The sequence below is a fragment of the Balaenoptera ricei genome, chromosome 14, assembly GCF_028023285.1.
Source record: "Balaenoptera ricei isolate mBalRic1 chromosome 14, mBalRic1.hap2, whole genome shotgun sequence".
NCBI classification, from domain to species: domain Eukaryota; kingdom Metazoa; phylum Chordata; class Mammalia; order Artiodactyla; family Balaenopteridae; genus Balaenoptera; species Balaenoptera ricei.
The window spans coordinates 3,686,683-3,713,331 of NC_082652.1; the positions used below are offsets into that span (position 1 = coordinate 3,686,683).

The following is a 26,649-nucleotide window of genomic DNA, read 5'->3' on the forward strand; positions in this document are numbered from 1 at the left end:
CTGAAGCAGCTGCTCTAAGGATTGCATGAAACAACGAACATGAAGCACTTAGCACAGCGCCAGCGCTCAGTAAATGTTAATTACTATTATCATGGAAATGAATCTCAGTGTGATTCAGCACACTTGGACTTCACAGATTCACCACATCAGGGCAGCTCTAATTTCTGGAAATTGTTGCAGATTTTTGCCTCTGACTCCTGGGTTATTAGGCTCCCCAGGACGACACAACCACATTTTCAGAGGGATACTGCTGATGTTTGCCTCCAAGGAGGACTCTCCACGAATGACACTGATGAACGTAAAACAAGACCAAATATGGGAAAGTCTTTTACAAACTGTAGAGTGCTGGGCAGATGTCAGGGAAGGGGGTTACGACTCACTGTCTAGCCTTTGGCCACTCACAGAACCAAGAAATTCATCCAGTCCAGTTCTTTGCAGAACTGAGGACAAAACAACCCAAATCAGGCCTCCCGCGTGAAACTAGAAGCTTCTGGAGATTTTGCAGATAAAGAAGGCACTCTCATATTTCCCACGGTGTCAGCCCCCAAATTACGGGTGACATTTTTGTTTGCTGCTTCTGAAAGTTCCAGAGTCCCTACCTCGACATGGAAGCCTGCCGAGAAATCAGGTCCGGAAAGGCCAACATTCAGGACTGCCAAATGCACTCCTGTTCCGGGAATTTCCACCTGCCCCAAATGTGGAAATGTGCCCCAGACATCTGGGATGTTTGTATCCAGAGAGGCTTTATTTTGTTTGCTGGGTCTCCCAGAAGAAGGATTGTATGGTAGGAAGAGGGGTACGGGGGCGACACCTTAAAAATGAGTTAGCAAGTGTAATTTGGAAAAGGTTATGGTAAAAAAAAAAATGCCTTAGACTATAGCTACAGCCTCTTAGCCAGTCTCTTAGATTCTGGATTGGTTAGAAGGAAAAAGAATGATCACCCACCCTGGGCGAGGGGAATAATGGAGCTGAGATAAGGGGGTTCAGGGAGGGGGGGCTTCAGGAGGTGGCTGGATCCACCTTCTGGGGTCCTTGAATGTACAGTGTGCAGCATGTAGTACTTTTGTCCTAAGCTTGGAGCCTTCCCACAATATGTGGGCAAGGGGCAGCTCCCACTCAGGGCACGATTTGGGGCAAGGGGGTGGTATGGCAGGAGCGTGCACCATGTAAGTCACATCCACGTGGTCAGCCATGGCTGCTCAGAAGTTCTCTTCAGGTTCGGAAACAGAATTACAAATTGCCGAGAGCCCTTAGAATTTTCTGCCACAGCCCTGAGGGGTTAGAACTTCACTGCAGGTTGCTTTTAGTTAACGGAGATCAGTTTCGGGGGTTCATATGTAACCTGGTAGCAGGTGGCCCCCTCATAGGGAAAACTGGAATGTTCCCAGATGTGTGTTTGGAAGGCAAAGGGAACACTTTCAATAAAACAAATGAATGTGCTGATTTTGACCTTTTTAAACTCCGTGACAACATCCGGATGGAGACAAAGAAAAAAATCTCATTTCATCCAGCCGTTCTTAATATATTAACTTATAAAGCAAAATACCAAGATTAATTCTCATTCAAATCTGCACCCACCTAAGGTTCTTGGAAATGAAATTCCATTAACAATTCCTTTCATTTTTACGTTCAAGAATTTTTAGTATGCAGGGACTTGGGCTTCAGTGATTTCTGCGCTTGAGCACAGCACGGATTCTGTAAGCATTTGGAAAACTGTTTTTTTCCTTCCATTACAGGACACAATGCAGTATCTTAGAAAATTTGTTATTTAGAACCTCTTAATATTATGCAAGCAGGTATCTGAGATAATATTCACATTCGTAAGTGAATTTTAGGTCTGATGACAGTGAGTGATGTAAAATTCTTGCTCTGAGTAACTAGATCATTTCTCCCTTTTTGTGGGTGATATGTACACCCACCCAACCCAGCATTTATCAACAAGAGTGAGGACAGTTTCAGTGGCTATGACTACCAGACAGTAGTCATTGGAAAAGGAATTATATACTGCTCACATACTAGTTTTCTAATAAATCCCCCCTTTTCAAGGCCCCTTTGGAAGGAAAGGAAGTAAAAGGGGCACCAAGAACCCCGAGACATAAATGAAAGTCACTTTAGACTCTGGCACAGGCAAGGCAGAAATCAAAGTCCTTAGTTCGGTGCTAAAGCCTAAAATGAGGGTGAAAGGAAAACTGCCAGAAGAATGAACAACAGATAGCAGCTCTTTCCCTGTAACTAAGGAAAGTGGGTTTTACTTGGTTTGCAGATAAGTTCAGGCAGCAGGGCTGCCAACTACAGTTGCACAGGCTTTGCACTGCACAAGGGCTTGCTTCTGGAGGTGTTCTGCAAAACAGAGGGAAGGCAAGTGTCTTATGCAAGGGCGCCTCTTTCTAATTTGCATGAAGACTCTGCTTGGCCCAGTGGTTTGGACCTTCCCTTAGGACATCATGAATTACAAAGAGGAAGCACACACGTATTTTCACAGCCATCTCTCCTAAAACAGAGAACACTGGTTTCTAAATGCAACCTCTTTACTTTTCGATTTCATTAATGAAGGGCATGTTGATTCGTGTAGCGTGTAAGCAGGACCCTTGATTATCTGGTTCAGTCCTTAAACTCAAAATCTAGAACCTTCACCTGGTATACTGTGCACATCCAATAAATGTTTGTTCAATGAATGAATGAACCAATAGGGCATTCTGTACGCGGAAGCCACTGCTACAGGTAAACTGACATCTGCCCTTTGCTGTTTTCCCATTGCCTTGAGAATATTAATTATTAATCACGGATTTTTCTGGAGGGAAGGTCACGTGAAGAGGATTTTAGTTGGAAAGGTAAATAATGAATAAAAATCCCCGTTCATAGTTAACTCACACATTTGTAAAGAACTGTTTTGTCAGGAAGACTAAATCTGGGATTCGACTCTCCCTCAACATCTCTTTTTATTACTAGTATCCATTTCTCCCAGCCCTCCTCACAAAGTCAGAGGTCCTCAAACAGTTTGGTCTTGGGATCCCTTTATAGTCTTAAAAATTATTGAGGGCCCTAAAGAGCTTTTGCCTATATAGGTTGTGCTGATTGATATTTATTGTATTAGAAATTAAAATTGGAAGTTTTGGAAACTCAAGATGACAAAAGCACACATTCCATTAGCTCTTAGAAGGAGGGCATCATCCTTCTGGAAAAAGCTATAATTCAAAAAAGATACGTGCACCCCTATGTTCACAGCAGCACTGTTCACAATAGCCAAGACATGGAAGCAACCTAAGTGTCCATCGACAGAGGAATGGATAAAGAAGATGTGGAACATACATCCAATGGAATACTACTCAGCTATAAAAAAGAATGAAATAATGCCATTTGCAGCAACATGGATGGACTTAGAGATGATCATACTAAGTGAAGTAAGTCAGAAAGAGAAAGACAGATACCATATGATATCACTTATATGTGGAATCTAAAATAGGACACAAATGAACCTATCTATGAAACAGAAACAGACTCACAGACATAGAGAACAGACTTGTAGTTGCCAAGGGGGAGGGGGTTGGCAGATGGATGGATTGGGAGTTTGGGATTAGCAGATGCAAACTATTATATATAGAATAGATAAACAACAAGGTCCCACTGTATAGCACAGGGAACTATATTCAATGTCCTGTGAAAAACCATCATGGAAGAGAAGATAGAAAAGAATGTATGAATATATGAATAACTGAGTCTCTTTGTTGTACAGCAGAAATTAACACAACACTGTAAATCAACTCTATTTCAATTAAAAAATAATAAAAAACTCAACATCAAAGAAAAAAAGGAGGAGGACATCATCCTATGCCTCTGTGCACTCGTGACAGAGAGTGAAAAAGTCAAATCACATCATCACATTTTTGATAGTCAGTCTCTCCAAATAGCCGCCCCCTCCCCCCCTCCCCCCCCTCCCCCCCGCCCCCCCCCCTAGTCCTTGCCTCCCGGCAGGTCACACCCTTGTGTATTCCTCTCCACGCTGAATCAGAGATGGTTGATGGAAGCAATAGAATACAGAGAATCAACGGTGTGCGACCTCTGAGGCTGTCATAAAAGGCTTTGCAGTTTTCACCTTGGTCTCTGGGGGAAGCCAGCCGCCATGTTGTGAGGCTACTCAAGCCGCCCGCTGAGAACTGACTTGTCAGCCGTGGGAATGAGGCACCTCGGAGGTGGGTCCTCCAACCACAGTCAAGCCTTTAGATGATGCAGCTCCGGCCAACACTTTGATGGCAAACTCATGAAAGACTTTGAGACAGAACCCCCAGCAGAGATGGTCCTGAGTTCCTGCTCCCTTGTTGCTATTTTAAGCCACTACATCTTGGGGTAACTTGTTACACATCGATAGATAACTACTCTAGTATTATTATGAAAATAGTTTTTATCTCAGACTCTGTGAAAGGGTCTTGGGGACCCCCAAGGATTTCCATTCCATACTTTGATAACTGCAGAACAAGGGCATGCAGAACTTAAGGAGCTGTGTTCCACAAAGATCCGAGGGCAGAAGCGTTTGATGAGAAAAAGGAATGAAATGCAACAAGGCTAAATGTGGAAGGGACTGTCCTTGTCAACTAGCTCCTCGAAGCTGTGCTTACACCTGAGGTGCAGAGAAAAGAGCCTGTCACGCCCAAAAGTGCTCTTCTGACTCTGTTATCTGCTTATTTTCATAGTCTTGGGGGAAAAAAACTCCACTCTCGTTCTTCTACTCATCCAGTAATTAAGGGCATGATTCTACCAGATGTATCGGGGCAGAAATTTGCATAATATTAATGAACTTGGAGTATGTACTCAAACAAATAAAGACCATTAATAGACTGTATGGATCAACAAATAACAGGAATTTGGGGACGTCCCTGGTGGTCCAGTGGTCAGGGGTCTGCGCTTCCACTGCAGGGGGCAGAGGTTCGATCCCTGGTCGGGGAACTAAGATTCTGCATGCCACATGGCACGGCCAAATAAATAAATAAAATAAAGTGGAGTCTGAATTAAAACAAATAGCATTTGCGCCTTCACAGTAAATAAAGCATTTTACTATGAATGTGGAGGAGCTAGTTAATGAAAGTCCTATTACTAACTCTACTCCTAAATAATAATGGCCGAGGTTTATATAGCATTTAATATGTGCCAGGCACTCTTCTAACGGCTTCATATATATTGTCTGATTTAATCCTCACGACAACCCTGTGAGATAGGGACTGTCATTATCTCCATTTCACGGGTGAGGAAGCAGGCACAGAGAGGGTTAGTGATTTGCCCATGGTCACAGAGCTCGAAAAGTAGTGGAGCTGGGATTGGAAGCCAGGCATCTGCCATGGTCTATGAGGTTAGCCTTTGACTGCCCCTTATCCCCTATTCTGTCTTCATAACACCTGGCAAGAGGTGGGCAGGGCAGAATGTAAACCGAGAGGATGAGGGTCTATGGCTGTGAAAGTCAATGTGTAGCCCAGGCTGGGGCTCACCCTGCCCTGTGTTCTTATTCCATGGAGAGTAGTGACTCAAAAACCAAGGCATCAGTAAGCTGAGCCCTGCCTGGAGTGTCTGTAAAGCCGGGTAACGGGCATCTCTTGGGCTTTGTCTGCCAAGTCTCCTGATGGTCCTTTCCCCACCCTCCTCCAATTCTTTGTGGTTCTTTTTGGACCTAGCCTTATTCTGGGGTACACACACCATGCTAGGCCAATCGTTATCAGTGCGGTTGCCTCAAAAATGGGATGCCCAGATAAGCTAGACTCAGGGTGAGGTCTGAGACTTCTGTTGGAACTCTTGGGGAAAAGGCAGACTTTCTCTTAGGAATGCTAATTACTTGGATGGAAGCCTGCAGCTGCCTGTGGGAAACCCTGCCTGAAAAGGAAGTCTGCAGACAGAAAAGCAGAGCTTAGAAAAAAAGACAAATGGATGGAAATGTTGTTTGAGTGCCTGGATCCAACAGTGCCTGAAGCCCTTGGACAAGGGCGATTAATCTTCCTTTTGGATTAAGCCAGTTGAGCTCGTTTCTTGACACCCGCTCCAAAATTGTGTTGATAAAACACAAGGAATTCAAAGATCTTCCATCATGCTTTTTCTTTTTAAGTTTAACATACCAGATCACATACAATATGAAAAAAAAAGGCAGCCCAATCACCGGACAGTCCCATAGGAACTACACTGAGGGCTGAACAGATGAAGAATGATGGACAGGCTTGGACTCAGAGCAGGGCTGGGGCAGAATCTGGACCTACATTCCCCACTCGGTCACCTTCATTACCATCCCTCTGTATCACCGCTCCATCTAATAAAGGGGCTACTGGCCACATGTGGCTATTTACATTACAATGAATTAAATTTAGGTAAAGTTAAAAGTTAAATTCCTCTGTGGCTCCAGCCAATTTTAAGTGCTCAGTGACCCCATGTAGCTGGTGGTACCCGTATGGGACAGCGCAGATATGGAACCTTGCTACAGAAAGTTCCACTGGATAACACTGCCTTCTAAGTTTCTAAACATGTCTCTTTCCTCCTTCTTAGACTATAACTGAAATTAATCATGTTTAGGAATATGCAGAAGGTATATCCATTATTAGAACTCATTAATTCAATGGGGATATTTGTTGAACATCTCTAGGTGCTGAGCATCTAGATGTTGAAGACACAGCCATGAACAAGTCCGAGAACATGCCCACACGAACATGACCGGCCAGAGGGGAGATGGGCCACTGATAGTCAAAAAACATCACACAGAACATCGTGTTGGGTAGAGATGGGTGTTGCAAAGCGAAAACCAAACAGAGAGAGGGGAAGCCTTTGATCCAGGACAGTGGTCCCTAGACCAGCACCATTACTGTCACCAGGAAATGGTCAGAGATGCAAATTCTTGGGCTCCACCAGCAATCTACAGAGCCAGAATCACTGGGGTGGGGCTGGCAGTGCATGTTTTAACAAGCCCCCAGGGGACGTTGACCATTCACAAGTTTGAGAATCACCTAAATAGCGCAATCTGCACTCCTTTCTTAGTCCACGACTTGCTTTTCAAGTCTTACGGCTTACGAACAAAAGCTGGATGAAAGACCCTGCGTAGCCCTTGAACCCTCTTCTCATCTGAAAAAAATGAGTGGATGATGCCGTAAAACAAGTCTAAATACAAAGTCTATTTGTAAAAGGGATTGAAACGGCTCCAGAGAATTCATGACGTCCACACAGACACATCTTCTGTTTTTTCCTCCAAAATATTTCCTTTTTCCTCCTGTGGGACAACTACTGAAAATGAATTGTAAATTCATTCCTAGATGAATGCTCTAACGGGTTTCAAATGCCGACATAATTATGGGGCGGTAGAAGAAAGACTGACAATTATTGAATGTTAGCCTTGGCACGGCTAACCACACAGAAAACAGTAAGAATCATACATCTTCCTTTCAGCTGGAGAAATTCTGGCAACAAGTATTTTGGAGCAATGTCCTTTTGGCAGGAGCAGTGCCAGGGGCTGGTGGCCAAATGATGGAAGAGACAGGAGTCCCTCACTTCGAGGACAGATACGGTGGGTCATTTATTCATTCATTCAATCCACAGTTCCTTATTAAGCACCTACTGTGTGCGAGGCGTTGTTCTAGATGCTATTGATGAGAGTGGTCCCTTCCCTCCTGGAGCTGCCATGCCAGTGGGGAAATTCAGACAATGAACACATAAATAAACAGGCGATTTTCTGTCCTGCTATGAAAGAAAATCAAGGCAGTCAGGGCAGAGAGAGTGACTGCGCTGTGAGAAGATGAGGTCACTGAAATCAGTCTGAGAAGATTTCAGCAGGGATCTGTGTAACATGGGAAAAATGCAGTATAGAATCTGGAGGAGAGGCTCCAGACACAGGGACCAGCAAGTGCAAAGGCCCTGGGGCTGGAATGCAGTGGAAGGGGAGGTGAGGAAGATCACTAGATCAGAGAGCAGCTGTGGGCCAGACATTCAGGGCTGCCTAGGCCCTGGTGAGTCCCACTGTATTTCATTCTTTCTTTCTTCCTTCCTCCCTCCTTCCCTCCCTCCCTCCCTGCCTCCCTTCCTTCCTTCCTTCCTTCCTTCCTTCCTTTCTTTCTCTTTCTCTCTCTCTCTCCCTCTTTCTTTCTTTTGCAAGGGGAGTTATCAGAAGAGTGCCATTCTGGAGGAGCGAGACCTGGTCAGGTTCTCAACATGAGGAATGAGCTGTCAGGGGTCAGGATGGCAGCAGGAAGATGCTGGTGGTTTGGATTAGCCTGTGGCTGGAAGGCAGGGAGATGCCGCAGCCTCTGAGACCTGTTTGCAACAGACACAACACAGATGGGAAGGTGCCACATCAGAGCATGTGGCAGGCGCTAGGGGAACCGGCAGGGGCGTAGAATTCTGCGCCCACAAAGCGTTATTCCTGCTGTAACATCTCACCGGCCACCTGGAGTCTTTAAGAGGCTGACTGTTATCCTGTCCAGTAGTTTCCAGGCCGTTCCTGACTTCCTTCCCCTGGAACTGACCAGGATCCAGCATCCTCTGGATGTGAAGATCTGTCTTCTCGGCTGGTGGGCGCTGGGGCTCGGCAGACGGCGGTGCTGAGGGAGTGCGTCTGCACCTCAGAACCCGCCGTCTTAGGGGAGAGGCAGCGGGAGGGAACAAGGGCCCCAGACGCACAGGGTCTTTCAAAGCGGACATCGCAGGATAATGTCTGGGATGCTGTACATGAGGACAGGGCCTGTTCTTTGCTGTTTCCCCAGCCTGGTGCACAGCCGGCCCGCAGACAATATTTGATGGAAGATGGAACGAATGGACGGTAAGGGACTCGAGGCCGAAATGAAATAGAGAGGAAATCCCAGCTGTCACGGAGCCAACCTTCCAGATTGGGGGAGGGCTGGTGGAAGCAGGCAATAAATATGTAAGCAAATAAAAACGTGGGACTTCCCTGGTGGCGCAGCGGTTAAGAATCTGCCTGCCAATGCAGGGGACACAGGTTCGAGCCCTGGTCCCGGAAGATCCCACGTGCCGCGGAGCAACTAAGCCTGTGAGCCACAACTACTGAGCCTGCGCTCTAGAGCCCATAAGCCACAACTACTGAGCCCATGAGCCACAACTACTAGAGCCCGCGTGCCTAGAGCCCGTGCTCCGCAACAAGAGAAGCCGCCACAATGAGAAGCCCGCGCACCGCAACAAAGACCCAACGCAGCCGGAGATAAATTAAAAAATTAATTAATTAAAAAAATAAATAAAAACGTAAAAAAGAGAATGTCGGGGAATGATAAAAGAGGAATTTCCTCAGATATGATGAGACTAAGATATGGTAGCACAACAGCATGGGGTGTCAGGAGACAGCTGTTGATGCTATGGGGGGAGGGGGACCCTCATGGGCTGAGTCTGCAGGAACCAGGCGTGGCGGGGAGACTTTCAGGGGGAGGACTCAGCAAGGACAAGGATGCTGAGAGTGGAGGCGCTGGGCAGCACCTCAAACCACACCTGGCACACAGTAGGTGCTTAATAAGGAGAGGTTCACCGTGGCATCCCCTCTCCCCACAGGCTGGGGTGATGGAGGGCTTGGGGTGAGGGTTTAATTCTCTGCGGCCGTAGCTCTTAGTCTTTTTTGTGTCATGGGCATCTCTCACTGGCTGGTGAGGCCTAAGAATCCTTCTCAGAATAAAGTCTTTAAAATTAAAAAGATACATGCACCCCAGTGTTCACTGCAGCACTATTCACAGTAGCCAAGACATGGAAGCAACCCAAGTGTCCATCGACGCATGAATGGATATAGGAGCTGTGGTACGTATATGCAATGGAATACTACTCAGCCATAAAAAAGAATGAAATAATGCTGTTTGCAGCAACATGGATGGACCTAGAGACTGTCAGTGAAATTAGTCAGACAGAGAAAGACAAATACCATACGATATCACTTACATGTGGAATCTAAAGATATGGTACAAATGAACTTATTTACAAAATAGAAACAGACTCACAGACATAGAAAACAAACTTATGGTTACCAAAGGGGGAAGAAGGGGGAAGGAATAAATTGGGAGATTTGGACTGACACATACACACAGCTATATATAAAATAGATAACTAATAAGGACCTACTGTATAGCACAGGGAACTCTACTCAATACTCTGTAATGACCTATAGGGGAAAAGAATCTAAAAAAGAGTGGATATATGTATATATATAACTGTTTCACTTTGCTGTACAGCAGAAACTAACACAACGTTGTAAATCAACTATACTCCAATAAAAATTAATTTAAAAAAGAATAAAGTCTTTAAATGCATAAAATAAAATACGTAGGCTTGCAAAGGAAGCCAACCGTGCTAAAATACAGGTATCAAAATATAAAGAATATCTGAAATAGAGTAATGCATGCGCTTCTGTGTTAGTGTACCTCAAAATAAGATCTAGGATTGGGTGTAAAGTGACCGTAATTTCCAATTAGTGAAAAGTAGAAATGGTATCTCAGGGTGTCTGGATCGCCAGTAATACGTACGGAAATCTGTGATACAAGTGCAGTGGTGGTTGCTAATACTTTGGGGGATCTCTGTTCATAATGGGCGGAAACGCTGAGTCTTGGTTAGAGGTTGTCAGTGAACGTGGAGGTGGAATTTTCCCCATCCAAGTTCACAGACCTGCCTGAGGTCTCTGTGCTTCCCAAAGGGACTAAGGACCCCTGCAGACGTGCTGTGGCATTTTTACGTCCTGGTCATCTGCCACTTCCCATCCTCTTGCCACTCTCTCCCAGGACTGCTTTTCTGACATTCCAGGGGGAAGGCTGGGGTCGTGAGGTGGGTGACCGCATTCTTGCTGGGAACGTGGGGTTTTGGGGTCACTCGGGCTGCGGACAGATTCCCCTGGGGTGTCCTCTCCCCCATCCAAGGTGATTCTGACTACACATGGCTGAACATTTCTATACTAACATCATGTCTTTAGGGGATTTATAAACAACTGATTCAATACCTACTGAAGTATACCTACTGAAGTAGCATTTCCTTTTAAATATAATTAGAAGTTTAACATGGAACTACTTAAGGTAAAAGAGCTAGCATTTCCTGAAGGCTTACCAGTGCCAGACAAGGAATTCTGAGTATATTTAGTTCTCAAAACAGTCCTATGAGTCTGGTATTACTTCTATTCCCACTCTACAGATGAGGCACAGAGAGGTCAAGCCACTTGTCCAAGGTCACACAGCCATTCAGAAGAAGAGCTAGGATTTACGCCAACATAGTTGGCTCCCAATTCCTATACTGTTCTCTATTAGAGAAAATATTAAGTAAAGGATAAACTCAGTGGTGTATGGACATTGTAAAAAGTGAGAAGTTGGTGTGCTAAGGGCTGGCAGTTAACTGTGCCACAGTGCATGCGGTTTTCTCTCCTGGGGTCCCCTCTTATAGTACATGGGCTCCGACTGACATTCAGGGTGAGGAAGAAGACAGCGCTAGCCTGTGAGTCCCTCCAGCTAATTTTCCTATGTTAGAGTCACTTTTTTTCTCCATCTCCATCTCTCATCCCCAGTGAAGTAATATAATCTTTAAAATTAGAGCAGTTTTTACTTTCTACGTAATGTAAGTAAAATAATGGAAAGTATCAACTTGGGAAAGACCTGAGCCATTGCTCATCCCCACCCCTTCCTTTTACTGATGGGGAAACCCAAGATCACATAATAATGGTGAAAACATGAATGACAATCATAATCACATTTTTGGAGCATTTTCTTTGTGGCAGGCACTGAATAAGGTACCATTAATTGGATAATTAATCAGCAACCTTGAAACCATTGCCACCAAGTCAAAACAGCTTCTGATGAGTCACAGATCAGCTTTTTAGACACAAATCTGGGCTGGTTAGTTGGAGAGAGGGACATTTTTAAATTGAATTCCAAAGTAAATCTCCAGCTGTGGCAAGGAAACACTTATTCTGCCCATAGAGTTATTCTTCAACTGCGCAAACATTTTTCAATTGCCGAGAGCATCAAAGCCATCCTTGAAATACTCCTAGAGAATTACAAATGTAAAATCTTCAAGTTGGAGAAGGAGCGTGGAGATCAGGGTGTTTTGGGAAAATCAGAAAACATTATCTTTTTTTTTTTTTTTTTAATTTTATTTATTTATTTATTTATGGCTGTGTTGGGTCTTCGTTTCTGTGCGAGGGCTTTCTCCAGTTGTGGCAAGTGGGGGCCACTCTTCATCGCGGTGCGCGGGTCTCTCACTGTCGCGGCCTCTCTTGTTGCGGAGCACAGGCTCCAGACGCGCAGGCTCAGTAATTGTGGCTCACGGGCCTAGTTGTTCTGCGGCATGTGGGATCTTCCCAGACCAGGGCTCGAACCCGTGTCCCCTGCATTGGCAGGCAGATCCTCAACCACTGCACCACCAGGGAAGCCCAGAAAACATTATCTTTTCATTGTCTCTTTAAAAATAGTATTATCCCATCCCTGTCAAAGGAGATGTCCCTCGATTCTCTGAAATGCCTGTATTTGCCTTTCTCTAACACAGGATATTGCCAACATGCTTCCCCACGGACCTCAAAGCCAAGTTAAGTCATCCATCACTTGTAGATTGACAGGGGGTCCAAGAGCATCTCTGCAATGCCACAGGCCTGCGAATGCACGTTCCGTTCTGGTTCTCTGAATTTAGCAACAACAAAGGATGCAGAGAAGTAACCACGGGATACCGCTGGGTAGAAATATCCGGCCATGGGGTTCAGATACCCCAGTGAGATCCCTTAACCCCTCCCCTCACAGACTGAGGATAGTTGTGATGTGTCCTCTGGGAAGGAGAGTCTGAAGCTCGTACCCCTCGGTATCCCTCAGCATCCTGGCTGGAAACAGAAGGTCCACTCAGAGGAGTTGAACTGGAGAGTGTGTGATGACAGAGCTGTGGGCAGGATCAAAGGAAACAGCCAGGGGTGGTGCAGCACCCAGAGGCCCATCTCAGCTGGTTACTGGTAACCAGGGAGAGGAGGACCACGGAAAACAGCCTCTTTGACAGGACAGGAGCCGTATGCAGAGAGGACCGTGCCCCTGGCAAACGTGCGGCAAGATGGGGCCGGGGGTGGGACAGGGATACAGCAAGAGGGGGAGGGCTGGGGATGCATCAGCGTTCCAGAACTGCAGTAACGAAGTACCGCAAACTGGGTGGCTTAAAACAACAGCAATTCATTCTCTTGTGATTCTGCAGACCGGAAGTCCAAAATCAAGGTGTCCCTAGGGCCGGGCTCCCTCTGAAGGTGCTAGGGGAGAAGCTTCCTTGCCTCTGTTCTAGATTCTGTAGGTTACTGGCAATTTTTTGCTTTCCTTGGCTTGTACGTGCATCTCTCCAAGCTCTGCCGCCGTCCTCAAACGGCCTTCCTCCCTGTGGTCTCCTCCAGATATCCAAATTGAGCTCTCCTTCTAAGGACACCAGTCATTGGATTTTGGACCTCATTTTATTTTCATTTTAATTTTTTTTTTTTGGCCTCGCCGCGTGGCATGCGGCTTGCGGGACCGAACCCGGGCGCTCGGCAGTGAGATTGCGGAGTCCTAACCAATGGACTGCCAGGAAACTCCCCTACCGTTTTAGTTTTAAATAAACTGCAGGAGAAACTCTGAGACATGAACAGAACTGGGAACCGGTTACACGCCATCCCCTTGTCCCGCGTTATTCGTCTTGATGGCAGCACCTTATCATGACCTGGTCTTAGCTTAAGAAATCGCTTCCTATTTGCTGTCTGTCTGCCTCCCACATCCCCCTGCCCCCCGGGGGGAAGACCCGTTTGCTTACTGCTGACTCCTCCGGATGGATCACAATGTGCTCCCACAGTGCCTGCACCTCGTAAGAGCTCAGGGCGAGCCTGAGTGGGTTCTGCACGTCTTTATTCTTGGAAAGAGACCAGCATCCCCGCACCCCTGCCGCCAACCTGCAGAAACTGCCGCATGGAGGTCTGCGCCTGACCTCTGCTCGTGGGGTCTCAACTAGTGCTGTGAATACTTTGCTCTTATGTCAAAGAAGAACTGAAGCCCAAGCACTAACGTTGCTGCTTCACCTCCTAGTCTGTGCTGGCCCCAGGCTGCCCTGGACCAGCCTTCGGTCCTGGTCCCCGCAGCCAGACCCCTCCCTCTCTCCCGCCCCAGCTGATGTGGGCACTTTGAGGGCAGGGGCTGAGGACTGGAGGGGTGGGAGATGCTCGAGGGCCAAGGAGCTGGACCCTGAAGCTTGCCTGCCCGCATGCAAGGAAAGGGTCCTGTCGCTGAGTTAAGTCTGACGGCGGGGTGGGTAAATGATGGCTTTGTGAGGCCGGGTTCTCGACCTAGGATGCTGCTGGGGGCGGGCAGCGTGATTCAGGGGGCTCCCGCCTGGCAGGGTCACTCTGCTGGAGAGTTGAGGGCACTGTCCCCGGCTCCCTCCGTCTCATTTACTCACTGGGAGTTGGAAGGTACTGCTGGGTGACACGGAAGGCCACCGAGAATCACATCGGTGGCGTCATGGCTTTCTTCCTGGATTTAGGAAGGGGCTTGAGAAAACCTGATTTTAAGGTGAGAACTTCCCCAAAGAGGCCCATTTCCTATTCGGGAATCCTCTATGTTACCTTTCGGCAGTTTGCTTTCCTTTAGAATGAGCAACGATTGGGGCAATCAATTTTTTTCAAAGACTGACCCGTTGCCTCACTGACTGCTGACAGGTAACATAAAGATTTGCCTCTTGTTCAGTTTTTTTAAAAATTTCTCATCTTCTAGTCAAGCTGCCATTTTATTTGCTACTTCCTTCCAATAAAACTTTCTGTTTTGGCTGCTTCTCAAGGTACTAAAGCTCATTCTAGAAAAAAAAAAACACCTTTGAAAATATAGAAAATAAGAGAATAGAAATCCCTCCAAATTGCCTCTTTCATTGTCTACTTGCTAGTACAGTTCCTAATCGTCCACATCACTTTGCAGAGTTGATGTCAAACTGTACATTCGAGGGGAAGCGAAAGGATGACATCACATGAGCTCTGAAATCCGGCCGTCAGAAGTCCTCGCTCCCCGTGCGGTCAGCCACTCTGTGACCTTCTGGACGAAGCCAGTTTGAATTCATTTACAGCTACTTGCACACAAAAGGATTCTGGGTGTGGCATAAGTCGTCATCTCATTTTACCTTAAAGGTATTACAAAAACACAGCAAGCACAATAATAATGATACCTTGCTTCAAAGAAGGCTTTCTTGTAGTCCCTTGAAAAGCATGGCCAGGGACTTCCCTGGTGGCCCAACGGTTAAGACTCAGGGTTTCCAATGCAGGAGGCATGGGTTTGATCCCTGATCGGGGAACTACGATCCCACAAGATCCCACATGGCACGCGGCACGGCCAAAAAAAAAGCGTGGCCAAAATCATATCTCATATACTTATAATGACTTTACTTTTCACAGTATCTGCACGACTTATCTTTTTGAAATAGGTAGGGTGGGAAGTAGGCACGTATACCCTAGAACTGATGTCGAGGTCCTGTGACATAGGTCTGCAAACTTTCTCTCTAAAGGGCCAGACAGAAATTATTTCAGGGTTTGTGAGCCAAGAGGCAAAACTGAGCATATTAAGAAGCGACTTATATAACCGTTCAAAATGTAGCTATTTGAAAATGCAAAAAACATTCCTAGCTTGCCTGGTGTACCAAAAGAGGCAGCAGATTGAATCTGGCCCATGGGCTGTAGATTGTTGAGGCCTTTTCTAGGACATGAAAAGTCAAGAGAAGTCATTCTCTAACCTCAGAGTATTAACACATCCTAATACCTCCTGTGGTGGACATTTGTTGCTGTGTCTGACTAGCATCTATTGCCCCTCCTTCAGTGGAATCAGATTTTCCCATCATGCACCACGCCTACCAGCCCTCCATCTGATCCCAAACATGCTCCAGGAGGAAGGTGTTCCCCAGGCCTGGCCATTCAGAGCACCACGTCCTTTTGGCTTCCGTGACCGGCTTCCCAGGTTAGACGCGTGACCCAAGCCAAGCCAATCAATTCCAATCAGAGCCAGTCCTAGGAGTTTTCTTGGGTGACTGGCAATGATCTTTCACTCTTTTCCTGCTGGATGTGATGCTGTGACTATGTCAGCATGGCACTGCCGGGGGCCACCTTGGGGACAGAGCCTCCTAGACAGTGACTCTAGCCAAGAGGAGCACAGAGCTGAGGGGGGAGGAGAAGCCACCTTCCGTGATGACGTCATTTGCACACCTGCATCCTTGGTGCTCAACCGGTGCTCTGCTGTCTCTGTCTAGAGGCATCGGCATAACTCAGGAGCTTTAAAAAATACCCAACACAGACCTCCTAAATGAGAACCTGCATCTGAGAAGAATCGTCAGGTGACCTATATGAACATTAACATTTGAGAAACACTTTTCTAGACTTTTTAAGTTATGTGAGCTGGTTACTTCTCATCGTGCTTAAGCCAGTTTGAGTTGGGTTTTCTGTCACATGGAACTCAAAGACTTCTAATTGATGTATTTCTTAACCTGGTGTCAATGAAGCCTGCTTATTCCAAAGCTGAACAGAAATTAGTTTTAGAATAACCATGCCAGGCTCCATGTCTATGAAGGCGAATTCTGGCAAAGACCATTGGAGCTATACTTCAGGACACTCTTCCAGTGCCTCTGAAACGCCATCCTCTATGTATCTCCATAAGGGGGACTTAACACTTGTGCACAAGCATGGTCCTGGAGGATAGTCCCAGGGCTTGGCAGACGTGGGTGAGTGACCAGAGGATAGAGTTACAGTCTAGCCCCTTATCTTCCTCTTCTTTTCTCAGTTCCAGCTGCATGGGGTCTAGCTAGAAGTTGGTAACACGGGTTTGTGTATACTCTATTTGTGTTGTGTTCGACTTGTGTCAATCATATGTTGACTTACTGTGTAGTGAGGCAGAGACTGGGGTAGTCATCCAACTTTTCCTCTGCACCCATGTTTCCCAGCCCTCTTGAAATCTGACGGGGCCACGGGACTCCTTCTGCCCAAGGATGTGTGTGAAAGTGTCACATGTAATTTGTAGGCCACTGCTTAGAAGAGCTTGCATGTCACTCTGACTGTTCCTCTGTCTTTGCCATCAAGAAGGCCACGTGTTCCTGATGTTCTAGCTCCAAGATGATGACGTATCCATCAGTCTAGATCCCTGAGGGACTGCCTGGAACAGAGCCTCCTACCATCTAAACCACGTGGCATAAGCAAGAACAACCTAGATTGCATTAGGCACCTAAGATTTGGGGGTTGTTTGTAGCAGCAACATACCATACCCATCTTAATAGACATAGTGGCCTAAAGCTTCCTTATAAGAAATAAAAAGAACTGGAGCAGACTTCAAGAAGAAAAAGTAAGTAAATACTATAAATTTGGCAAATGTCATGAAGCTGGTATGAAAATAGCTGAAGTTGAGACAGGCTGGATTAACGACGACAGCAACTTCCAAGGACTAGGAAGAGGCGAAATTGTGAATGCAAACATCCCATGAAACAACTGCAGCAGACATCCTGGGAAAGAGAGGAGGGACACCAGGGTACGATCAGACAGCTGAACACATGATCACACGCGCATGCGTGATCACGCCGGTCTTACCATGGCCAGGGGCACGATGCCAACCAGGTCTTTCTGGCTGATGAAGATCTCAGACACGGCGATGTCTGTGGTCCCCCTCCGCGGGTATTCCACCTGCCAGGTGATGGGCTGACTCGCCGACAGGCTGCTGAAGCTGGCGATTTCAAAGTTCACCTGCACAACCTCATTGAACGAACTGCTGCTTCTGGAAGAGAGCAGAGGAAAATAGCTTTAGGCTGACTTTGTTCGGTGGGAGGACCTTTCAATCCCTTTGCCCCGCTCTCCTCACAATTATAACTAGAATGTAAGGACAAAGGAAATGCCTTTCAGGCACAGCGCCTGGGACTTGGCACCAACTACAAGGTAGGGACCTGGGCGGGTGGGAGGGAACAGCACCCACACGTTAAGGATGCGGGAGAAGGATCTTCAACACTCAGCATCAGTGTATGTATTGATGAGTCTCTTGGATTGATTTTGACCAGCTCGTCAGACAGTGAGTTAATCCAGTTTGCCTCACCCTGGCACCATGAACCTGGATGACCTTGGAACTAAATGGACCCCCTTCAAGTTCAGTGTCGTCTGTGTGGCAGATATTGTAAGCAGCTAAATCAACGTCTTTCAACCCCTTCCTAGCTTATCCTCCTACAGAGGCTGAGAAGCATAAAACTACCTTTCTAGACTCCCTTGCAGCTACCTGCAGGCTTAAAGCCAAGTTTCCACTTGTCAGAGCCACTCTACTGGTACTTAGATGTAGAAGTGGGTTATGAAGCGGCAGCGGGGAAGGAAATTAGGATTCTTCTGACAAGCATCATGGTCCTGGTTCTTCCGGGGCAGCTGTGGTGGTTCTGCCATCCAGGCCCCTGTATGATCATGCCAAGTGATGTTTCCAGTGCAAAGGTCCACTGCAGAGTTGGTCATTTTTCTTGTCTGTGTTTCTTCCCTGTCTGCCTTGTCCCTGGCTCTGTAGTAAACACATTCGATTCAATGGCTCTCCTAGAGATTCTTGGAATTGTCCAGCATCCTTTAAGGAAAACTCTTCTGTTTAGGAGGACTAGCTAGCTAAAGGGACTGATGTCTGCAACTAAGAAATCTGACCAATACCCTGTATCTGAAGTGGGTACATGTATTACGTATTTTTTAGCAAGCTTGCCCCAGCAATTCTGATGCTTTGGGAACAACCGACAGTCCAAACATCTCATTTTTTGGATGACGAAATGAAAGCCCAGGAAGGGAAAATTGCTTGTTCTCAACCACATAGCTAGTTAGTGGCAGAAGCAAGCTGAATGTAGCCTCTCCCATTTCCCAGCCCTGTGCTCTTGACGGCATTCTCCCCTAATTTAGTTGGGGGTCGAGTATGAAATTACAAGACACCAAGCAAGTTTCCCTAGAACAGAGATGGGCAAACTGTGGTCTGTCAGCCAAATACAGCCTGCTACCCGTTTTATGTAAACAGTCTCATTGGACCACAGCCCTGCCCGCTTGTTTATGTTTTGTCTCTGGCTGTTTTCGTGTTACATACAAGAATACGGTTGAATAATTATGTCAGGTAACGTAACACCTGCAAAGCCTAAAGTATTCACTAACTGGACCTTTACTGAAAACGTTTGCCAGCCCTTGTTTTAGGAGGTCAGAGAAGGGAAAATGGGAGAAGCTTTCTGGAACTGCTGAATCAAAAGAATCAATATTGGTGGAGACAACAAGGAAGGGCATCCCAGGCATACAGCTGGGTTTGTAGGGTTGGCCAGGGAGATCTTGAAGCCAGGCTGAGGTGCCCCCAATGCTCTTTGCCTGTAGGCTAAATATTAAGTAAGTGGTGGGCCAACAGTTAACACTCTCTCAGCTGGCAGCTTCTGGGAAGGCCACCTGATGTCAGGTGAATTGAGGGGGATTTTCCACAGCACATCAAGAAAGAAACACCAAAGATGTTAACACTGCATCCCAAGCATGTGCTGGTACCACTGTGAAGAGTCACGGAGAAACTGTTCCCTTTGCTGCGGGTGATCGTCAGTTCAAGATGCACCCACTCAATCTTCGGGTCTTGCCCAGTAGCCAGAACGCTAATTTCTCACTCTGTTACCCTCAGGCCCGTTCAGAGGCTGGGGCGGGATGTAACAGCAAGGTCGCTGCACCAGCCAAAGCACCGGGACTCATGAATCTTCCTTCTGGTACTCCGGGCTGGAAGTGGAGCCCAGAGGATAGCGATTTATGACATGCTGCATATCCCTCTGGGAGGGAAAACGAATTCAGCGTCTGGAACCTCAAGCCATGGTCTGTGCAAGCTCAAGCGTGAATTATTTGTCTTGGCAAATGAGGGAGACGTGTCTGGAATCTGGAGTGTTTCCAAACTAAGACTTCTTGGTCCAGCAGCTAAGGCCTGCAGGGATCGGGGTCTGCGCAACTCAACTTCCGGACATCCTTCCTGCATGCTCTGGCCAGCCTCTCCCTCCACTAGGGTAAAGACCTCCCTCATTTCAGGGGGTTTAATCTTACCCTCTCAGGAGTAACACCCTCCCTTGGTATCTCCTTATCTGCAGCAGAGCTAGCTACGTGGCTGTGCTCGCTGGAGACGTAGCTGTGCTCGCTGGAGACGTAGCTGTTGGTTATCTGACTCTATTCAACAAAGAATTCACTTTCCTTAGTACTGCACGTGGCAAAAATCCAGTTATCCAAAGATCCCATCGTGGTCCCTAAAGGATGCCTATACTGAGAATAATGCTAGAGATTTTACAATGTGCCTTCGACCTACCCCCATCTTTGAGGTGGGAGACTCCTGCCCTAAAGACAGTGCAGTGTGGCGATTTCCAAACTGTGGTCCGTGGGACCCCTAGTGCACCCAGGGGTGTGTGACAGTGCTGGCTTTGGGGCTGGAACTGGTCCTTGATACACCCCTTTCCTCCATCTCACTCCTGCTGCAGCAAAAGCAGATCCAGTGTTACATGTTGTGAATATTGGGCATGCAAGAAGTATTTTATTAAAGAATGAAAAAGAAAGGAAGTGGTAAAGGGCAGGAGAGAGGTTAGTGGGTAGAACCAAGAAGAGGACCCGTGACTCTTTCAAGGGAACACAGCCAGTGTCATGACTCATTTGCTGTCACCTTCCAAGCAGACCTGCTGAGCTCAAGTCCTGGCATCACCCGTTACCGGCTGGGTTACTTTGGGCAGCTCTGCCCTCTTTTCCCTAGTTGCCAAGTGGGAACTCGACTCCTTCCCATTTCATGGAGTTGATACGAGGATTAAATAAATGATCACATATGTCTCAGGCACTTAGAACAGAACTTGGCACGACCAAAGGTTAATAAATGTGAGCTCTTCCTGTTTTTAGCAGGACTTGACACTATGTGCATTCTCTGTGACTTTAGATTTGGTCTAAAGCCACCTTTTAAACATGCCCCTTTAGGGCTGGTCCAGGACCTCCCGGAGAACAAGCCAGAGTACAGATGCCAATTCCCTGCTGTTCATCATGAACTGGGATCTGTTCAGATTTGTATACAGTGCATTTACTTGGTAGCTGTTCCTGTCAGACACAATACCATGGTATGATACATTATGCTAGCAGATGGGGACCAAGAAAAGAAGACACCTGTCTGCAATTCTGTCTGTGGCCAGTGCTTTCCTACTCTCTCTGAGCCAACTGAAATCTTTGTTAAGCCTTTGCCTTGAAGGGACCAAGAACCCTCCATGCCAGCCTATATGGGGCTTGTGATATCTTTGGAGTAATAAATAGAGGAATTTAAACACTTGAGTGACTCCAGAGAGAGCCCAAGAACCACTGCTTGCTAAATCAATAGTGTAGATTTATTGCAGTAACTCTCGAAAGAAATTTTCAAAATTGGCTTAAAAAAAGCTCTTACCCAAAAGCAAATAAATTCCCCCAATAGTCACAATAAAGTTTGGACTTTGGAAACCCAATTTATCAAACCTCTTAGGTGTTGCACTCCATCTCGTAAGAAAATGAAGTCTCGGTGTATCTTAAGAAGCCAAAAGGGCTTTACCTCCCCACTGTGGAGTGTAAGGGATTTCAGCTCCCAAGTCAGACACTGATGACAGCTTACCGCCTGCAGAAAGAAATGAGACTAACAAAATGAAGAAATCAACCTTATAATAGGGAAGCAGCTCCAAGAGAACAGAATAATTTGGCCCAGGCATCGTTTGATTCATTTTACTTCATGTGTATTTCATGAAGGCAAAGGACACATACGTCTCCTCTGGGAAAGGCTTTATTAGATAGTCCCACTGACCCCGCCATCCACAGGAATGCCCTGATGATCTCTGGGAGCTCTCCACAGTGCTGCAGCATATCAGTTTGAGCTGCAAGTTGCAAGCAACAGAAAACACCTTGAGCTGCCCGATAAAGAAAAGGGATACTTAACACATGCCTCAAAATTACTAGGAAGTGTGGAGAAAAAGACATGGAGAATAGGCGGGAGCAAAGGAAAGTTGGACAAAACCAGTTCTAGACGGGACACCACTGCTGATGCCAAAACGAATTTTCTACTGTCCTTGATGCTTTGCACCACTGATCCCACATTCAAAGTGCTGAGCGGGGATATCTGATTGGCTGAGCTGAGCTAACATCCCCTAATCCAGTATGTCAGGACAGTGAGAAAGGATCTGGTCTGTTACTGAGAGAGTCATCTCTTCCATTCCTGCTCTCTGCAATTAACATGCAGGGCAGAATTCAGGATGCAGGATAACGGTGAGGGGCAGAGGTAGGAGAAAAGCCTTTGAAGGTTGCCCTGTTTCCAGACACACTTGGACTAGATTGAGCTCAGACTTAATTTTTTTTTCCCTTCTCGCTATCCCAGTCTCCAAAGCCTAAAAATTTATAGGAGCAGGTAAATGTGGAAGGATGAGGAAAGAGAGTACTTTACGCCAATCATATTGATGCCAATGACATTGCTTCAAAGGTGAACTGCAACCCTTAAGGAAGTAACCTGAGCCTTCCCTTTCCACAAAGCGGGGACTCTCAACCTTGGCTGAATGTTATGATCACCTGGGGAGACTAAAAAAAAAAAAAAAAACAACTATCGATACCTGGGTCTACCCTGGACCAATGGAATCAGCATCTCAAGAGGTGTCACTCAGATATTAGTATTTTTAAAGCTCAGGTGATTTTTTTTGATGTTAAATAACTTTATTCAAAAGACTTTTAGAGCTTAGGAAAAAAATTCAGTAAAGTTATTACATTTCAGTTTCTTAAATCTGAAATATGTATTTTTCAGAATAATCCTGTGAGATAAGAAATTGATGACTGTTCATTCTGTAAGCTAAAAAACATATATTATGTCTTATTTACCTTGCCTACCGAACTATGCGGCTTATCAGGTGTAAAAGTGGAATCCACAGCATGGCACTTTTATGATCTGTCTCCTAAAATTCCACCCCAGGCTGCTTATATCCCTTATGAGTGCAGTTGACTCGTTCTTTCCTCTGGTTACATGGGAAACAACACTCAAAAGCTCAGGTGATTTTAATGTGTGGCCAAGGTCGAACATTACTGCTATACCAAAAAGGCTCTCTCTGTGTGATCACCAAGCATTTTGCTTTTGAATGATGATTATTTTTTTGCTTTCTAGTGTCCATGCAGCAATTGTACTGGGTAGGCATTCCAACCACGGGCTCTGAAATAAGACACACTTGGGTGTGAATTCTGACTCTGCTCTCTAGTGGGGGTGTGATCTGGAGCAAGTTACTTAACCCATTCGTTCTCAATTTCGATGACTATCTGGAATTATTTGGTGGAGGGCTTTAACAAATTCTGAGGTCTGGATCCCACACCAGGGATCTTCTTTCACTGGCCTGGAGTGGGACCTGGGACCTGGGATTCTTAAGGACTCCCCAGGTGATTCTAATATGCAGCAAAGTTGAAGAACCACTAACTTTACCTGTAGAAGAATCGGTTCCTTGATCTGTGATAAGCCACCCTTATGAGGCTGTTGGAAGGATAAAAGGTATAATATGTGGAAAGCTGAATGAATACAAAAACAACTATTCATCAAGTGGTAGCTCTGGCTACAGTATTTTTCCTGTTCAGTAACCTGGCAGGACTTGGACATCTTTGTCCTCCTAAGGCCGTGTGTCCTGGGATTTGCTGAACACAGCAGGTGGGGAGAAACAAGACCTTACCCAAGGTCCCTGGATCCTGATCTAAGCATCTCTCCCAGGCACAGTGTGCCTCCAGCTCTGACCCTGAATTTGACTAGACCAGGTCCTGTCACTTATTTTCCTTTCTTCCGCATGGTGGATGGGTGTGCGCACATGTTTTCTGAGTCAAAGCTCTGGATACGAGCCTCACATTTACCCTCGAGACATTACTCATGTTACTCATGCTTTCAATACCTCAGTTTACTCATCTTTGAAATGGATGATTGAAATATGTTCTGCTCTTGCAGGGTCTTGTGCATATTTAGGGAGATAAATGTACATGCTTAACTCACTCTAGGAGCCTGGCACATAGCTGCGCGAATTGTTGACAGCTAATACAATTAGTAAAAGAAATGGGTAGATGAGATGGACCACAGGTAAGCTGAACAAAACCGTGGATCAAGTGGAGCTCTTGATGGTGGGGAGTACGCACATGGAAGGTTCCAGTCCTTCTAGACGCCTCCTGTGTCAAAGTCCCCCACGATGGCTCCAGGGAACCCTTGGCCACACAGTTGAAGGCTCAGTTGTGGTCCTGCATTACTGCTGGCTTCTGTTTACCTGGCAGTAGAGCCTGTGGCTTACATGGACTCAACATATGAGGAATGTGTGATACGTTAATTCTCAAGCTGCTGAAATTTTAGCTAAATTAGGTCACACTTTAGGAAATGCAGCTGCTAAGAGGGCCTCAGAGATGCAGGTGGAGACAGCCTGGTCCCACATACCACCCAGCAGGCTCTTCAGAATGTGGATGGCTTCCTGGTGCTGCCACGGTAGTCCCTTCTCCAGAGGGAAAGCACTGAGTTCATCCCTCAGATCCAACTGGATCATGAAGATGCCCAGATGCAACATCATGTGGAGAGAGTGAGGCCCAGCCATCCCGGCTCCAAACTATTGTACCAGATAAATATAGCTCCATAAGAGTGCCTAGGAAAAACCAACAGAGGGATTGCCCAGAACATTCCCATTTGTTGAGAAATAATAGTTATTTGAAGATCGCAAGCTTGGGACAGTTTGTTACACAGCAATGGATAAAAGATGATGTCTCTGACTGATACAAGTCTTTCACTTGATTCCTAAGGGATCTTAGAGTCTCCCATGCACTTTGCCAGCAGGATATGGCAGAAGTCTAATAGGATTATCTCAAGATGCCAGGGGCAGGGAGGGCTTGAGTGGGAGCTCACTCCACTGCCCAGTCTCCTAAGGCCTGAGTGGTACAGGAAAGCAATGGAATTTTCACCTAGTTCCAGGGAAAGCTACTGAAGTTAGTCTCCTGCAGTCTTTCTCTTGCAGGGAAAGGCGTCATGGATGGTGCACTCAGAGACCAGGTAGAAACATGGAAACCTCATGAACATCAGCACTGAACCATGACCACACCTTAGCACTGGATGACATCCCTGTGGACGAGCCATGAGCCAGAGTATCTGAAGACCCAAGGTCCCCCCAACCCCCATCCAAAGCTATCATCCTTCCCACCTGGGTCAATTTTGAAGAAAATGGGGCAGAGCTCGAAAGACTGAATCAACCGAGTTTAAACCTGAAATGCCTTAGCAAAGTTGACATCAACCAGATTAACTTTTCTGCTACCAAGTAGAATGAGGGCTTAAGGTAGACCTTGAAAGCACTGACAGATAAAGGAACAGAGCTGTATATATATGGTCTGCACACTGGATTTGTAGGTTGGAAACACACCCACGACATTTGTTAGTGGAATGGAAACACACCCACGACACTTGTTAGTGGAAGCTGAACATGGCAGAGCAAGTGTTTTTTGAGGGGCCGTTCTCAGCCTGGCCCCGGAATTAGCAATGCTTTCATCTCCCAGTTCCTGATAATACGATGTCCCTGTCTCCACTATTGCACCAATTTCCTTCTCTACCATTTTCTCCCTAGTTTATTCCACTCAAAACCACCAAGTTTCCCTCTACCTCACTGCCTTTGCACTTGCTTCACCCCCAGACATCACTGCGGTTCACCCATCACTACATTCACCCTGTTACCCACGGCTCAGCCAGCCACTTTATCCACATCATCACACGACACATTATACATTTATAGGCATTGGGTCATTTGCCATCTGCCCCCTCCCCTTTTTCTCCCCTGAGAGCTCCATGAGAGCAAGGACGCTGTAGTGTTCACTGTGATATTCCCGTGATACGTCACAGTGCCGACCCTCGGGAGATGCTTAGTAAATATTTGTCGAATGAATAATGAATGAGTGATGCGCCAGGAGCCGGGTCCCCTGATATTCACATCCTTCTTTCCTTCCACTAGTCAGGTTAATATTCATTTCAGCTCAAAAAGGGAGAAGGAGTTCCCCGCTCAGTTGGACAGGAGGGCGGATGCAGCCTTTGAAGCTATCAGCCTTTCCAGAAGGGTTGAACTCCGTCCAAGGGAGAAGCAAAAAGCAGAGCCCACTGGAGATCTTCCAGGAAAGACATGCCCCAAGGTCCACTACTAAAACTTCGCCTTTTCCAAATATCACAGAAGACAGAAACTGGATCTGCTCCAAAGCTTGCTATTGAATTTTAAGCCTGCTGAGCACCACTAAATACATAATGAAGAGGCTGAATTAACTATGCAAAAGTATAATTTACAGTTAATGTCTGTAATTGATGAGTTGAGGGTCTCTGCAGCAGCACGAACCACTAAGACTAAAAGGACCAGAGAGGATAAAGGGAAGTTTTACTCTAAAATAGAAAACAGAAGTGAGCTCTGCTCAGCACCCACCATTCATCCATCCATCAAGCACTTACCAAGCCCCTGTTTTGTGCCAGGCAGGCGCTTTGGTACTTGAGATACAGAAGTGAATGCACTGTGGCCCACAGTGGGTCACAGACCTCCACCAGAATTCCCACCGCTTGTGATTAGTTTCCCAGTTATTTGGCTAAAAACACGGGGAGGAGACTGGCCAGAGTGAATGTAGATGCAGCATGTCCTGGGGCTGCTTTGCTCTGGTCCCCTGTTCCCCTCTGCAGCATCCAGCCGCCCTGGCGTCTTCCAAGC

General features: G+C 46.4%; 1 protein-coding gene across 1 annotated transcript in view; it reads right to left on the bottom strand.

Annotated features, from left to right (window-relative positions):
• Positions 1-26,649, bottom strand: part of TMEM132C (transmembrane protein 132C) — a 380,764-nt gene that overhangs the window by 56,985 nt on the left and 297,130 nt on the right. Inside the window, exon 4 of the mRNA XM_059894191.1 lies at positions 17,525-17,708. Within this exon, the coding sequence (XP_059750174.1) occupies positions 17,525-17,708 (184 nt within the window). The remainder of the gene's footprint in view (positions 1-17,524; positions 17,709-26,649) is intronic.